This window comes from Gavialis gangeticus, unplaced genomic scaffold, assembly GCF_001723915.1.
Source record: "Gavialis gangeticus isolate Ggan-Ray unplaced genomic scaffold, GavGan_comp1, whole genome shotgun sequence".
Taxonomy (NCBI): domain Eukaryota; kingdom Metazoa; phylum Chordata; order Crocodylia; family Gavialidae; genus Gavialis; species Gavialis gangeticus.
Genome location: NW_017729022.1, coordinates 138361640 through 138378556, shown reverse-complemented (window position 1 = coordinate 138378556; position 16917 = coordinate 138361640). Strand labels below are relative to the sequence as shown.

The window sequence follows — 16917 nt, the reverse complement described above, 5'->3', positions numbered from 1 at the left end:
TCCATGAAGGGATGCTCCTTAGCATAATCTGTCCATCCACTCCTACTGATCCATACCAGAACCAAAAAAGTGGCCATGAAGCAGCTCTAGGGACCTCCACAGCAGTAACTCTCCAGCACACTGGAAACTGGACCTGGGCATGCACTTTGAGGGACATGCTCTCAGGGCATCATCACTGCTGCATTTGCCATCTGCCAGAAAGATTGGTGGACGATGTGCACTGGGATCTTCCCTCCCCAGACATGCCAGGGACCTGGTGCAGGCATATCCTGGAGGTGTGTCTGGCATCTTACAGCAGGAAGCAGACACTAAAGCTCTAAAATCCCATCCTGTGCGGTAGCAAAATTGTGCCCATCTCTTTGAAGGAGTGGGTATTGTTTGTTGGACTTACAGTAAAAACCACCTCTGGGTAGCGGAGGACAGGAGTTGTAGTTTCCCATTGTTGAGGGTCTGAGAGGGAGGAAGGGAAAATCTCATATGCCTTCTGCAGCTGTGAGATTTCCCCTCAATGTCATCTCCCAAGGTCCTTATTTATTACTCATCATCAACCTCACTGACTGTTCAGAGAAAGGTGGAACTCAGTGATCCACTAGCAGCAGCCCAAAAAATTCAGCTGTGGGCTTCTTTAAAATAATTTTTGCAGTGGAGTCAGCCCAGCAGAGAACAACTCTGCCTTGCATTTGGACATAGAGGAAGAGGGATATGCTTAGTGATTCTCTGTCCTACACGATTTCTGTAACTGTATTTGCTATCCACTGGAAGCAAGAGAGAGAGGCAGGCCCTGCTTTTGAGGCTAAAACAATCTCTACAGCAGCACAGCCCGGAAAGGTGTTGGTATCCAAACACCAGTGACTTCTTCAGCCCCATTTAAGAAGCAATCATGCATTTGTATTCTTAGCTTAGGTCAGGTGATTGGCCTCCTGCAATACCCCCCCAAAGCTCCTCTAAAGCTAGTTTATTTTCTGTAGCTAACAAGCATTGTTGTTTCCGGTAGGATACCTTTCCTCTTATTTCTTAGTTTCCTCTGCTCTCTGGGGCTCTGACCTTCACTTCTCTGTTCTCCACAACACTCTACCTAAGGAATAATGCTGTCTGACATAAATAAGGCTGCTAGCGTTCCCTGACAGGAAAGCGCACCATGTAGCTGTAGGAAGGGGAAGACGTAAGGAGGGGAAAATGTCACTCGTTAGCCCAGGATTGCAAGCTTCTGGCACCATCCTGTTGCCTGAAATGAACCTCTGTGCCATATCCACAGCAGCAAATTTAACTTCTGCTGTGCAGCATCCAGCACCCTGATGAGCAAGACTGAATTTCAACCCCTAGAACGCAGCTCCTTTTTTCCCCCTTTACATGCACTTTATTTTAACCAGTCTGCAGTACAGGTTTATCAAACTTGGTGCGAAGCAGTACCTTCCAGGCCAAAGCGATGGGGACTAATTTTCATCTTGGGAGTAATCTATTTTTTTTTGTATAGCAAAGTTTCCAAAACATGGAGGTAGAAAGAAGGACCTTGGTCTTGCAAAGCTTACACAGGTGTTTAACTATGAGTTACCTAGGTAAACACATCAAAATTGGAGTAATGCCAAAAAAATCAACACTGTGATTATTAGGTAAAAGCCTTGAGATCTTTCTTGGCTTTAAGATTTAATGTTTAACCACTTTGATTCCTACCATGTGCAAATGTTTCCAGTATTAACTGGGGAAGAGTGGGCTGGGAATTGGAAGCATGGCTTCAATTTAACTGGGCTATTTGGGGTTAGTACAAAGTGACAGACCAGCAGGAAGCAGTGAACAAGTGTTGCAGGATGCATGCCTGCAAGCCCTATAAACTGTTAGCCCCAGATGGTGCAGTAATGTGGGGTCAGTCAAGGGATCAGCTCCTCAGGTGATGCATTACTCCACAGTCTCAGTAGAGCTATAGATTTTTTCCCCATACCTGCTGAGGATCTAGCCTCGTGGCATTACAGGTGCAAATCGAGCACTGTCACATCTTCGGAATAAATGGCAAGGATCCTATATGCCAATTCAGGCTGGGACCTGTGAAAGCAATAGGGCAAGTAATCCACAGCATCCTATGTGATCTGCTGGAGATTGTCTTTGCCTGAGGAAATCACTCCTTCATCTCATTTCCATGGCAAAAGAAATGTAAAAGAGCGCTGTAGGAGATAAGTGCCCTATCTGGCTGGTACAGGAAAATCCTGAAGGAACCCCGGAGAAAAGCCATCCTAGCATTTTTGATGGATGCAAAGCTGCAGAAGTTTATTTTTTCTTTTTGTTGACAAAAAAAGAAACGCTGAAAAGGCTGTAACGGGTCTCTCCATCTCAGAAATCTGCCAGGTTGATCTTCTTTGCCAGATGGTGTGACCTGGGAACACAAGCCTGTCTCACTGTGTTTTGACCAGTGCTGCTTTTCAGGACTTCCTCTTCTGTTTTCATAAGCCTCCTAACATTCATCCTGTCTTATGGTTGAGCCAATATTTGCGTCATAGCTGATATTGGGAGATGCCCAAGACAACACAATAAGAGGCATCCTCCTCCTCCCCCACCTTAAAGGAACAAAATCTTATCCATCGTACTTCCTTGTGGTTTCACTGCCTAAGAAAACCAATTTTAAAAGGCAAAGTGGTTTCTGAAATAGTGACTTTCCCAGAGTGGCACTTACTACAGCTCTGAAACTTTAAAGTTAGATCTAGGAAATTGCATTTGCAGTGTCTGTTAAAACATAAGCCTGGCAGCACCAGAAATGTAGGATCCCCTGAAGACCAATCACACTCCTAGTGTCTATAGCAAACAATTAGGAAGTTAATGTTAAAATGCTGCCATTAAAGGCTTGATATAAATACATTCCTGACACTCTCCACAAACTCAGCAGACTTCAGGACGTTCTTTTAAAATAATAGAACCTTAGAGCCATGTAGCTAATGCCTTTCAATACATTGCCTTTGCTTTGAACAGCACTTTTGAGCATTACAGAGGTGCAATTCAAGTGTACCCTCCAATGTGAAAGACTCTATATATATATATACTGTACCTTGACTGCTATGAATAGCAACCACAGCTTGTAAAGATGTACACAAACTTGTGGGCAAATGCTTAGCATTGTGCCTGCATATTAATGGTTTAGCTTAGAATATATCCTGTTAATGCTTGAATTGTTTGCTAGATGGTCTGCTTGGCTGGGGAGAAGGCTTTCTATTATTTACTAGGATTTTGACCAAGGATGGACTATTTAAGCTCAAGTATTTATAATGGGATGATAAAATTTAGTTCCCCTTCCTTGACCAATGTTCTGTTTTGGGAATATACTATTATTAACTGAAATTCTGACCCCACAGAAGAAAACACCTAGTGACTTCAAGTGGGCCAAGATTTAACTTTGTGTTTACAGTGGAAAGTCTGGGGGAACATTTTTTGCTACCATTAGTGAATTAAGTGCCTTTGACATAGTTCCGTCCCCAAAGCAGGTGGAAAATTGGCAGCACCAAAGCAAGCTTCCTAGCAGCACTCTTTTTTACTGTTTCTCAGTAATGAACCTCAAAGGTGAAGAAGGGAACATATTCTCTATGCTCATTTAGTTCAGTTCTTAGTCATCTCAATAAAGGCTGAAGCTGGCTGGCAGTGATTGTTCTGGTTTTTGGTGAAGATAGTACATCCAGTTAGAACTGGCCTGAGTTTGTTAGTAGTTGATAACACAAAAACCATATATATGTATCAAAATGCTGATGTGATTAATAGGAGTGTGCGAAGCTTTGGTCCACGATTTGATTTGGAGAAGGTTCAGCCCAATTCAGAGGCCGAATCACCAAATCAGGAGACTACCATTGGGCTACCATTCCTGCAATCTTTATCTAAATCAACCAAAAAAAAAAAAAATGTATAGGTATTTAAGTGATTCCCCATAAAATCTATGGTCAACTCTCCGAATCTCTCTGAATTGGGGCCAAATCTTCCCAAGCCGATTTGGCCAAATCAATTTGGGACACTTATCTGAATCTCCAAATCAAATTGCTGTCTTCTGAATGTGCCAAATCCAAATAGAATACTTCCCTTTTTGCACAGGCCTAGCGGTTAGCATAGAACAAGGTCTCAGTAGTCAGCTTTCAAAGCTAATGTAATGCCCTGGAAATGTTTGAAAGACAGGGTTTATGTAATTTAGGTTATGATGCCTAGTGTGTGGTTCGTTTGGTAGTTTCTCTCAGTGCGCACATGGTATGTAGACTAACAGCAAGTAACGATTTTAGAAAAATCAATCACAACTGTCACTAGTTTGATGTCTCTGAATGTCTGAAATTCACTTAAATTTGCATTTAGGATCAAGTTGAGACAGAAGATTCTTTTTTCCATTCCATTCAGCAGGTCACTTTGAACCTTTCTGGATTGAATTTGGAGTACTTCCTAACTCTTCTGCTAGATCACTTGCTATGGAATCCAAAACCCACAGATGACAAACTGAGGACAGGAAGGGAAAACTTATCTTCACAGTTCTTAAAGAGAAAATTGCCAACGATTAATCAGAGACTCAGCTCAGGAAGAGGAGAAAAAGATGGCTGTATAGGAGGATGGGAGTCAGACTACTCAGTAAGGTACTGATGTAATTAGTTGGATACATATCTTTAAAAATTTCAGCTGGGAGCTGCCTCTTTCCAGACACCTTCCACTATGCATATTTCTACCTTCTCTCTGTGCTTTGTTGTAGTATATTAAGAATTGCAAGCAATGGTCCTTCCAATCCAAGCTGCTTGTTAGAACAATCAGAACGATCCCCTCCTGCCTTCACCTCCAGAAGCTCAATAACATTAATAGAAAATTTTAAAAATATTAAACTGCTGGTAGACAAAGATTTTCATAAAGCATATAAATGCATTCATTCACTCCATCTCATTAGCTTAATCATCAACCTCTTAACAATGCAACTGATTAACATATTCATTGTTCTTCCTTGCTTTTGCCTCAGACTTCTACCTCTTTTGGGATCAAAAGATCTCTGAATACTTATGCTCAACAAATGCTCCTGCACAATTGCCTAGAACAATGGAAAATGCTCAGAAGGATAGCCGATGTAAGGTATTTTTCTGTCGTCTACAAATGCTTCCAAAGTATTACAGGAAACAGGTATTTAAGAACCAGTTTTATTGGTATGTTTAACATGATTATACACATTCATGAGTCTAACAAGATCTGCACTGTTACATTAAAGATACAGTACAATAACATTCAACATGAGGTACTTCATATTTATATATCTGTCCTTCATAAATAATGCTGTAAGTCTGCTAATGTCAAACACTGTTCCAGCACAACTGCGTGCTGTGACCTGAAATTAGCTGAGTTCATCACAACAGTTAAAAAAAAGAAAAACAGTTCAGTGCAATAAGTAGGTAGAAATTAGAACGTGTACTTAAATACTATTTCAGATATGCTTAAAGTATATTACATTACAACCCCCTTGCCAAGAAAAATCAATGTACAAGTAGCGAAGATTACCGGGTACAATTTAAAATAACCTCTACAAAACATTTTCTTTGTCAGTTATGCTTATATTCCAGCCTGATGTGACTGGTGCTTCTGATAGATCAACATTTTCAAACTTGGGTGTTTTAAGGTTAGCTGACCAGCTTTTAGGCAACTAACAAAGCAGCCTTATAATCAAAGGTGACTGCCACTCACAGCTTCTATTTACTGCAATAGTGCCAAACTCTCAAGATTAGGCCATTTAGGTATCTAAATATGGTGCTTACATTTATTCATCCATATTTGAAAATGCTGATCATGGGTACCAACTCCAAAACTTAACAATACCTGGAACTCAGACTCAGAGGAATTAGGCAAGGATATCTTTCATTCTACCCTGTCAAAAGTATGTCAGAGACGAGTCAAACCTGAAATAAATAAAAGCTCATTGCCTAAATATTACAGCAACGCACTATTATGATCCCGTAACTATCTGTTCTAGCCAACCAGTTTAGTCGAAGGCTAACCTTTACTTGCATACAAGTAAAAAATAAAAATAAAATAAAAATAAGTAACATAGGAATCAGTCAGAGACCAGCCTCTCTGTGCCAGTACAGTACACTGGGATAGGCACACAAATGCAGCTATTTAATATTACAATAAGCAACTGTCAGTCTACCATGTAATCATCATTCAGACAGAGCCATGACCTCTATGTCAATCATTTGCTGTAAGGAAACCTGGGCAGCTTATCAGCTTCTTCCTTTTGTGTTTTAAAGTTTATTTTAACTACATTCAAATTCTGTTCAGACATCACCTAAACAGACGGCCATTATCCCATGACAAAATCTTAATCTCTTTTGTTGTTTCTTCAGTAACTGTTCCCTCAATCCATAACATCAAGTCATGGGTTTATTTTTGATTGCTGATCTAAATATGTATATATTTTTTTAAACTGGAGGTGTTTAAAAATCTCTTTGCAAGTGTTTTCAGGGGAAGCATTCTGCTCAGATATTCTGCTGAAGCAGAAGGCAGGGCAGGGTGGCACATTATGAATTAACTGGTTCAGGGAAGAAAGAACTTTTATAGATGACAGGTAATGCTAGGACCAGACAGCTGAGCAGAATCCTAGAGCCAGCTAGTACAATGGGACAGCTCATGCCTCCCCAAATCACTTAAGTCTCTAACAGTGTTCAAATGTGTGCTTTGGGAGGCGGTATGGGGCGCTTTGGGAGACGCTCCATAATTAAAGCACCCGAAGCGTCACACATCAGCAACCCCGTGCCGACAAATGGTGGGGGCACTTTAACTAAAGCTTGTCAAACAAGCTTTAGTTAACATACCTCCACCACCATTTTTTAGCGTGGGTATGCTGATACACACGATGCTGCAGTCTCCTGGAGTGCAGTAATTACCACGCTCCAGCAGACTCAATTAATCTGTTGTAATTACAGTACATTGGAGCAGCCTTAGCATCCATGTATAGGCGCCCCAATGTGCCAACCTGCCCTACCTTCTGCCTGACTCCAGACTAACATAACATAACATAACCTCTCTGCTCAGATGTCACGAACAGTCTGGTTTTCCATATCTGAGGGTATTTACATTTCAGAAAGAACGTTAATGGGATCACATCTATGTATATAATGTTAGTTGTTAAGGTGAGTGAAGAGAATGGTTCTTGCAGAGTAATTTTTCCTTTGCTTCTCTTTTCATCATCTATGGATAACAGAAGAGCCTGGTGTTAGCCCTGGAGTTTTTGAAGGCTACTTCAATCCAGTTTTCATTACTTTAGAACATGTTTTGGACTTCACCAAGACATATTGGCACTTTAAGATGGCCAGAGGCCAGGATTCCAGCAGTCAGAGAAAACTTGGTGTGATAATGGTAAGTGAGAAAGCATATGGGAAAAGCACTGCTATAATAAAACTGATGATTAAATGTTGTGTTATGATCCATTATTGTGTTAAAATAATACAGCAGGGCCCCTGCCTTTGTCCTGTTGTTTAGCTTAAAACATGGAAAACAAATACACCACATTTCAGAGGTATAATAAAGGTGGGATAAATTGCCTTGCTAGTGTCCTCCTTACAAATATCTTTCAGAATCTAGAGACAAGGGATTTTCTTTTCCATTGTGTGCATTTTATTTCATCGAGTTTAAAAGAGTACCTGAATCTTTTAGGTATACAAACTTTCTTCCCTCTTAAACAGCAGTGAGCCTTTTTCTGCAAAACACACAGAAGGTCTGAAAAGCCAATCAGCTTTTCTTTCCACAAAAAACCCCCTTCTGCACCACAGAATCCTCCATTCTACATTTAAAACAAAAGCTAACTGTAAGAGATTACACATAAAAAAAGCTAAGAGGAAAGCCACAAGCTCCTCTTTTGGCATAAAACTTTTGGCTTTCTCCATTAGATCTGGTCTGCTCTTGGGAATTTTGTTACAACCTAACCATTAGCTGAGTTACTGTGTGTGACAACAGTAAAGTTCATGTTAGAGAAAAGGAAAATTGAACTTGGGGCTATTACATTCTTTCATTTCTATACAATAATTACCCAAAGCTGCCTTTCATAGTGTAGGGGGGAAATCCCCGCTCAAAATAGCTCTGGGACATTTTGAAACAATTACATATTAAGTTAATCTAACCTTGTTGTATGCTAGATGTCATCACCCAGTTATTTTGCAATTATTCAAATAAGAGTGATTTAAAAAACAACTCGGTGACTATAGTGAAATGAGCTATACTTAAAACAACGTATGTCAGGGGTCAGCGAAGTATTCTGGCAGCAGGCTGGAAAGACCCAGTTCAGGCTGAAGGTGGGTTGCAACTAGCACCTAGACGCTGCTGCTGTTACTTCTCCACGTGGCTGCTTCCTTCGTCACCCAGCCATGATATGGCATGGGCAAAGTGCCCAGGAGCGGCACGGGCAATGCCCCCACTCTGTGGGCCAGAACCTTCCCACAGGTCATAAGGTTTCCAACCCCTAGCCTATACAGGTGGTTTGTACACAAGTATTTTCCTGACTTAAGCAGATGAGCAATAAGGGCTGCCGGTAGGAAAAAAAAAACCCCATTGGAGCCCAGTTTCATCTCCATTGCTCAGGTGGCCTTACGTTCCTGGGTACACCAGTCACCCACCCTTCTCCTCTTCTCTTGCAGCTACCCCTAGTAAAGTTGGCCAGCAAAGGATCTCATATCTGCATAGCTGCACTGCTTTATCTTTGCTTCTCTGGCAGCTCTTAGCTCAGCGACAAGAACATGAGCAGCCCAGTGGAGCCCTCTTCTGTCTGAGCCTTCTGGAGAGTGAGAATCTACAAGAGCAAAAACAAATGAACAACTGAGAACTGAAACACAAAAATGGGAAAAAATGGCGACAGGAGAAGAAAACGGACCAAGACGACATTACTTAGCATGCTGGGGCATGGTCCCTAAGAGACATGACGGAGAACATTCACCTCCTGGTCTATTGCAAGCACGGGTGCACCAACAAACAAGGCTGGAAATCATGGGTGTAGGCACAACCGACTCTCATACACAGGCTCTTAACAGCTTCCACTTACACTTAAGTATTATATTTAAACCTCATCATCCAAGCCACAAGTACAGCTAGCAGTAACTGTCCATAGCATTTAGTGACATTTTACCTGTACTGGTCACATATCTGCAGATAACAAGCTACAAGCATCAATGGGTCTGAACCAGACATGTACTTCCCATCAAACTCTGTCCCAAGACACTTTTGCTCAGGCATAGAATATGAGTTCTGGAATCTGTCCCCCCTGCACGCCAGTGCCATTGGTACTGTCCGAAGAGCACTGGAACTGCACAGTTACTTTACCACACTGAACTTCTGTCATTCCTTCTTGTCCAAAATAACTAAGTTCATTACCATCCAGAATGACACTTGCTGTGTAAAAGGTGTCGGGCTCGATCTGCACAGGATACTCAAACCATACAGGGAAAGTGTTACTCGAGCCGTCCGAAAAATACTTGCTTAAGTTCTGTCCTAGGATAACCCCCTGCCGTTTGAGTTCAATCTTTGCACTGTATTCTGCCGATCCGCAGCTGGAGCCGTACAGTCCAAAGCCTGCAATAAAAACCCTCTTGTCGACAGCAAACTGGATGCTGTCACACCGGCCCCGGTAACGCCACTGGTTGCTACGATAAGCACAAGACTGGAAACGATGGCACCGCTGTGGAACGAGGCCCTTCCTGGGTTTGCTCACAAACTGTAACTCTGGCTTTTTGGCTGCCGTATACCAAAGGAAGATATCATTGGTTTCGTTGAGAGTCAGGATTCCTGACTGAGCAGCACCATTTGCAAAGTCATCAAGTGCCATGGTAGGGATGCGGATCAGGTAGAGAGCCTTCCCTAGGACCTTGCGTTTGTTCTCTATGGTAGCAGTTAACTCTTGTCGCTGACACTCGACTTCGGCCCAATTGAGGGCTGCTTCAAAAACCACAATTTCTTTGGCATTCAGAGTTTCCCGGCGGAGGATGCTTTCCAGCGTCTGGAAATCAATGTCACAGAACCCCTCAGATTTCAAAGCCAGCTCTGCCTGGGCATCAATCACTTCCCAGCAGCGTTGGGTCAAGTCAGGTTCCTCAAATAAGCAACTCTGGGAGAGAAGCACACAGGCATTTTTTGCACTGAGACTCGTCTCCAGGAAGTTGACGCATGCGCGGGCAAGGTGAGGGACGATGTACTTCTTGGCCGCATAGAGTGTGGCCAGAACAGTATCTGCAGCCAAGTCAATTTCATCACAATATATATATCTGAAATAAAACACACATACACGATGTTGATATCGATCATACCCACACAGTTTTTCAGTATCACTTGAAGACAGAAAACACAGGGCTTTTGAGGAGCATGGTGCAGTATGTAAACTAAGAAACGCCTTCTGTGAAAAACCAAACCCACCATAAATTATACTGATAAAGAAACCAGGAGTTAAATTCATCCCTAATACAAGTCCATGGGGGATTGATGAGTTTATCCTAAGGATCAATGAGACCTTAAATTTGGGTCACAAGCTACACAAAGAAATGGACTGAAATGGTAAAGTACTACCCTTCCAGCCGCATTTTCTTCTAACACAGGTCTATCAAAGTTACTTTCAGGAAGGATGTAGACAGAAGCTCTCTATATGGTCAAATCAGCAGCAGCTAAAGAGTTCTCAAACTCTTAAATGTCCAAAACCTAGCGAACTTATGTAAAGAATTCCAATTAAACAAATGATTTAGCTAATGAAATATTTTTCTACCTCCCAAAAATGACTTACGTCAGGGTTCTTGAAAAAGGGTTGCTAATACAGCTAAAACAACAGTTAAGTATGAATTTCAGAGGACTGACAATGTCAGCCCTTTCTAGTGAGCTATATCATGACTTCACCTTTTTCCCTTTTAATATGTAACTGAGAAACTTTGTTGGCAATAAACACTTTAAAACTGAGACTCTGGTGGCAAGACAAACTGGATTTATCTCTTGACCCTCAGATGTGCATCTGATGATATTAAGTACTGAATATCATCATACTCCATAACCATTAAGATTTTTAATAGACTGATAAACCTTCTGGGAAACACTAATCTCAGAAAGTAGAAATAAGGATTTCAAGTGTTTGTTAATACTAATGCCTGCTTCTCTAACAAAGTGTATTCTTACACTTTCCAAGTGCAAGAACATGGTAAGCAGTATTGCTGTGTATGGGAGAGTAAGGTAAATTTTGTGTGACGAAATGCCTAAGATTCACTGTTGTTGGGGAAATAATGAATAGGTAGTTTGTTTTCAACAGCTTACACATTAGGCTCTGGCTACAATGGATACCTACACAGTGTTAGAAACATTAAAAACAATTTTGCCCTTATTATGGAAAAGGGCAGTCTGTTTAAAAATGTATTTCCCAACTATTGGTCCCTGTCCCCAATGAAAGCAAAATTGTGCTTAACACCATATGATCAGAAAGGGTATTAGTCCTAACATAGGTATTTTCCTAGAACAAACAAGGCCTAGAGAAATAATAATAAAATGGCACATGCTGCATTAGTAACATCCCTGTCTTCTTATAAGTATTCTTCCTTTTAATGTAAATATATGCAACACACACAAAATGTATAACTATATTGTACTGCAAAGCGTTCTAGTTTTATGTTGCCGTAAAATACTGTTTTAGTTCAAATACAACCAGGTTTAATATGTGTTTGTTCTGCTGTATCTTGTCCATTTCTTAAGCTGAAAAGAAACGTGCCAGGATGTAGGACACTGCAAGAGCTCCTTTGTGTAGACCTTTTTCTAGAACCCATCCTTCTGTTTATTGCAAACAAGAAACTGTGGCTTCTTGTCATGTAAGCAGGGAGAAAGTAGACCCCCTAGCTTAATTCGCTAACTGGGCAGTGTTCTTTTTTTAAAAATTAATTGGTTAACAGGAAAAAACCCTAGAAGCCTGGTGCCCCCTGACTGGATATATGGGATGATGTCACCTCAAGTACATAGGAAGAGGGAGCTGGGAGGGCTGGGGGGAGCCCCAGGAAGGGCCCCAGTCAGAGAAACCAACATGAAGGGGAACAATCAAGTACAGGGAGTGAGACAGCCTCTGAGTCTGGGACTCCTCTCCTCTCCTCTCCCTTTCTTTGCCCCCCTCTTTGTTTTCCTGGGTTTTGGGTGGCATAATACTGTGGGGGTTATTAATCCCTGGAGCAAACCACCAAGATTAAAGCCTGGTAAAGTGTGGGTCAGGTTTTGGAGCCTGGTCCTTGTTGGGGCTGTGGCAGTTCTTGTGTCTTAGGCTAGATGGGTAACTGAGTCTATCTGCAGTTCAGGCCCAGGACCCAGGAGAGGCCTGGCCTGGCTCCCCTCCTCCAGTTCTTTTGCAGTTTTTGCCTCAGCTGGAGCTGTGGGTTTTGGCAGTAGAAATTTTGGGGGTGGTCACCCCCCAAAGACACCACATACAAGTGGAGATCACTGCTCTACAGCTTCCCAGAGAGCACTGCAGAAAGGGCCACGCTCATTAGGTGCTCCCCAAGATGCAGCAAAACCCAAGAAGCAGATAATAGGACTTTCCTGCTAAGTAGCAGGTACAGGGATGCAAGCCCCTACAGAACTAACTTTGGGATGAGCACCCATGTCTTGAACTACCTGGGCATGGGTGGAGTGTCCCCAAAAGGGGTGCAAACTAGAGACTCTACTTTATAGTTGGTCGTGTTTTAAATTGCATTTGGTTTTTTCCTTTGTTTTCTGTAATAAATCTGTCCTTTGTGTTTATACTGCTTGCAAGAAGGGGGTTTGGTTTATGCAGAACACCTAAGCCAAATTCAGTGATCCCAGATTTTCTGGGTGGGGGCTTGAGCCACAGTGAAAACTTACTGGGTACCCCAAAATTCAAACCTGGCCCTGGTTGGTGCTTACCGGTGCCTGGAAAAAGGGCAATCCTGTTCTATAATTTGACTTCTTTTTAGGAACTGTTTAATATGCATGAAAGCTAAGAGCTAATATAACTGATTTAAAGCAGACATAGCACAAATCAACATTTGTAACATTCCGTATTTGTTATTTTGCCACAGCACCTCCACCTTTATGTACAACTGCTATTTTAGTCCAATCCAGTTTTTCAGCACAGTAGGTTACAACTGTATCAACATGAGGGTATAGTGATGTGGACAAACAGGGATTACAATGAGACTATCAGCCTAAATTGAATTTATGATTGGTAACCTAATTTTTGGTGTTAGGCACTAACAGAGCATGTCAGTTAGTATATGAATTGAACAATGTGCGTCTGTATTTGTGAAGTTAGAGGAAACAGCTAATCAATTTTGTTGGGGGCATAATTACTACCAGCCAATAAAGGATATTATTGAAGATTCTGTATCCTACAACAGGTTGACTAGTGTCTGTCTCGTAGCATTCATTACAAAATTCACCAAGTAAGTGTTAGTTACACCAGGACCTGATGTCTATAGTTGCAGTTATATCACATTGTAAGAATTTGTAATTTACGTATTTTCAAATTCCATATAATTTCTCATAAAGATCTCATCATCCCTTTTGACTGAGAAGGGCAGGGAGGATTGAACTACATGTTTCTCTCCTGGCTGATTTGGGAGCTATTTGGATCTTCAGTTTCATGCTGCTACTTGAGAATGCTGTGTGCATCAGCAGAAGCACTGGGGCACTGCAGATTCAGGGAGAAAGAGATTGCTTCCAAAACTCACATGTGGAAGGTTGTCTGAACAACCAGGAAAACTAAGAGGTATTTTCTTTTGGTTTTATTTTTAAATACAAACTGAGTAGTCTGAAATACATGATGGCCCAATCTGTCAGCTTGCCAGGGGACTGGAAAACATTCAAATCTGTTGTGGTCTTTCTCCGCTCCATGCAATAGGAATTGCTCTATTATATTTCTGTAGGCAAAAATGAGTGAAAACTAGGAGCTGGCATTTTATGAGGGGCGCCTCAGTGCAAGCAAGCTTGAGAATCACATAGATGTTGGTATCAACATGCCCTTTTCCAGGTTTGTTCATTGTACCTCTTTCTTTCTAGCAATGACAGACAAATTTCAAGATGCTTTCTTTTTTATGTGGCAGACTAAGTATCATCATAATGAAATGTGTCAGTGATTACATATGAAAGGGAGAAGGCAAGTACCTTGCCCCCTCCCAGAGGGAAAGTGACTATATCACACTCTTTTGTAGAGCACAAGCCCTAACTTTACATAAAATACCTTTTAAATAACAATGTGCAAAGTACTGGAGCATGGTGCATCTAACCAGGTGGTTTCCTGCCATAATTTTATAGCTAAGTCGTATATTAAAAACACTGCAGGAATTCTGATTTTCACAGAAACCACTATTCAATATGCACGCCAAACATTTCTAATATTCACAGAAACAACTGAAAACTGTGCAGCTGTATACAACTTTGAACATGACTGTGTCACTGAAACGTGAGAAAGGGACTGTTTTGCAATCAGAAGGTAGTCAAGGCAACCCACAAAGCATATTAAGTTGTTAAATAGGGATTTCACTCTTCCATGCAACAAAATCAGTAGCATATTAAGAGGGTTACTCCCAGATATTGATCTGAATTTAAGTGAAAAACAACAGCACACATAAAAAACCAATGGCAGATTTTAAAATTGGAGGGGGAAAGCATTCCCAATGATAGTTTTCATGACAAAATTCCAATTCCAAAGTCAGAGAGTTACAGGCAAAGCCCAGGTTAAATCAGGAGGGAGACTATTTATGTTCCATTACATTCCCTTTATCCAGTGAAAAAGTAACACACTCTGATTCAGGCTGGCACAAAGGAATCCAATAAACAGAAAATCTGAAAGAAAATGATTATGCAAGCTCCAACAATTTTTACAGGGGGGTGAAGGGAATATGTTCTTTTAAACATACCTTTTTAATAAGTTTCTAATCTAGCAATACAAAAAAAAAGATTTAAAAATTTTAGGGGCTGTGTTTAGTAACTTAGAGGATTTTTTAAACAGTCAAGAATTCTTTACAGTAAGTTCATAAAAGGAGTTAGAAAAATGCTAATGTAGGAATCTACCAATTGTGATTTCTTACTTTTCACCATACTTTCAAAGTAAAACAGCTCTTTTTGTTAGAGCTGACAAACCTTTTTAGTAACTCTGTTCCTTTGTGTAGTGTGTGTAGTGACAAACCAAATCAATAGGCATTACAGTACACAATGTGCCCAAAGATCCCTTGTCAAAGGCATTATTTATAACTGCTTACATTAATCTAATATATGCATGGAGGGGGAGAGAACAGTGGGGTAAAAGTTTAAAGTTTTTAAAATATTAGAAGTACAGAAGGAGTAATATTTCTGAACAACTGTTTCCTTTCTAGCTTTGTGTCTTAGTTTAGACTGAAGTCCAATACTTTAACCGTGACCCTACCGGTATGCACATACAGCATAAACAAATACTTTTCCATGAGACGAATGATGCTTACTTCAGCATAGCGAGAAAAGCAGCAGGCTCAACATCTGGTATACGGATTTCATCTTTGTCTTCAGCAAGCTCTCCATAAAACATTGCATGGAATACAGAGCTCCCAACAGCTAAGACGTACTGTTGAGAAAGCGAAATCTTATTTCATGCTTTAAACTGTAAGCATTGCCATCAAAAACAATGTAGGAGAGCACTACAGACATACTAAGCTTCATGGACGTTGATGCTGTTTGTATGAGAATGAAGGCAAATTTGGTAACAAAATTACATGTTTTCCTTGCATTTACCTCCTAGAAACGCATGTACTGAGTTTAAGAAAGCAGTAAAGAATTTCTGAACCTTACTACTTTTAAAAAATCTTCACAATGATATCCTTAAAAGTAGTCAAAACAGTTTTCCTAACTTTACACAGAGCATCTTTTATCATAAGCCCCAATGCTGAACTGGAAACAAAGGAAGGTAACAACTGAAATATGTCACTGGACAGAGCCATTTAAAATACAGACTTGGGTGCGTCACTGATTCTGAGTCTCCCACGCTATATTACAATGCGCCACTTAGAGTTTCTCTTGCTATTCCTACATCTGAACTGATAATACAGCTGTTGCTTACTTTGTGTCCTGGCAACCGCTGGGTCGCACCTGGTGGTCCAACCACGAAATGAACATCTGCCATCAAGTCATTGTTGAACATCACTGCATTTCTACAAACAGAAGCAATGTGTTAATTTATGGTATCTGACATCCTACTTCTGCCCAGGCCCATGAGTCTCAATTTCGTTACACCTTCAAGTTGCATTTTAGCTGTAAGAAAAGAACAGCACACAAATTAGAGGAAAAATAAAAATAAAAAAGACCCACACAAGTATGACCACTTTGGAAATTATCACACAAATATACTGGGGATAAAAGGGGCAAGAGAAACTTCAAAAACTTTTCAAAAAGTGGAGATCAAGGGCATATATTACTGAAACAAAAAACACTCAAGAGGGAATGCAAATACCTATCAGTTTTAAAGTACTGTAGCTTGCTACAGCAATTTTATCTACTTAAAAAAAAAAAAAAAAAAAAGACAGGCTGCTCTGCTTGGAAAAAGAGACTAAACATTTTTCCATTACCAACTACTTGCTTAGGGAAAAGGAGAATCATATTTTATTCAAACGTATGAAGCTGAGAAACTAAACATTATAAACAAATTTTACAGCCATTCACCGCTGCATATAAGCCTTGAAAAAAGCTGTCTTGAGCTTACCTCTCTCTGATAGTGGGATAGAGTCCTTGCCAGTTGGGGGCTGGAATAGTGTTGTTGTTGTTGAGGTTCTGCTGGTGGTATTGCTGGACAGCAGTTGTGTTAGTGTTGGCTGGTTTCTTTCGGGGAAAAATATCAGCAGCCATCTTCTTCTTCTTTTTGGTCTTCAAAGTAATGATTTCATAGCAAACTGGAGGTAACTTGCTGCTACTACTGCTGCTACTGCTGCTGCTGCTGCTGCTGCTGCTATTTCC

General features: G+C 40.8%; 1 protein-coding gene across 3 annotated transcripts in view; it reads right to left on the bottom strand.

Annotated features, from left to right (window-relative positions):
* Positions 1-6396: 6396 nt before the first annotated feature.
* Positions 6397-16917, bottom strand: part of BTBD3 (BTB domain containing 3) — an 11507-nt gene continuing 986 nt past the window's right edge. For 2 of the 3 annotated variants that reach the window (XM_019516240.1, XM_019516241.1), the window contains 4 exons: positions 16667-16913; positions 16028-16118; positions 15417-15535; positions 6397-10229 (listed from right to left, as the gene is read on the bottom strand). In XM_019516240.1, coding sequence (XP_019371785.1) covers positions 9197-10229; positions 15417-15535; positions 16028-16118; positions 16667-16913 — 1490 coding nt within the window. In that variant the 3' untranslated portion in view covers positions 6397-9196. Of the gene's footprint in view, positions 10230-15416; positions 15536-16027; positions 16119-16666 lie in introns of all 3 variants that reach the window. The other variant, XM_019516239.1, reaches the window with a different exon arrangement.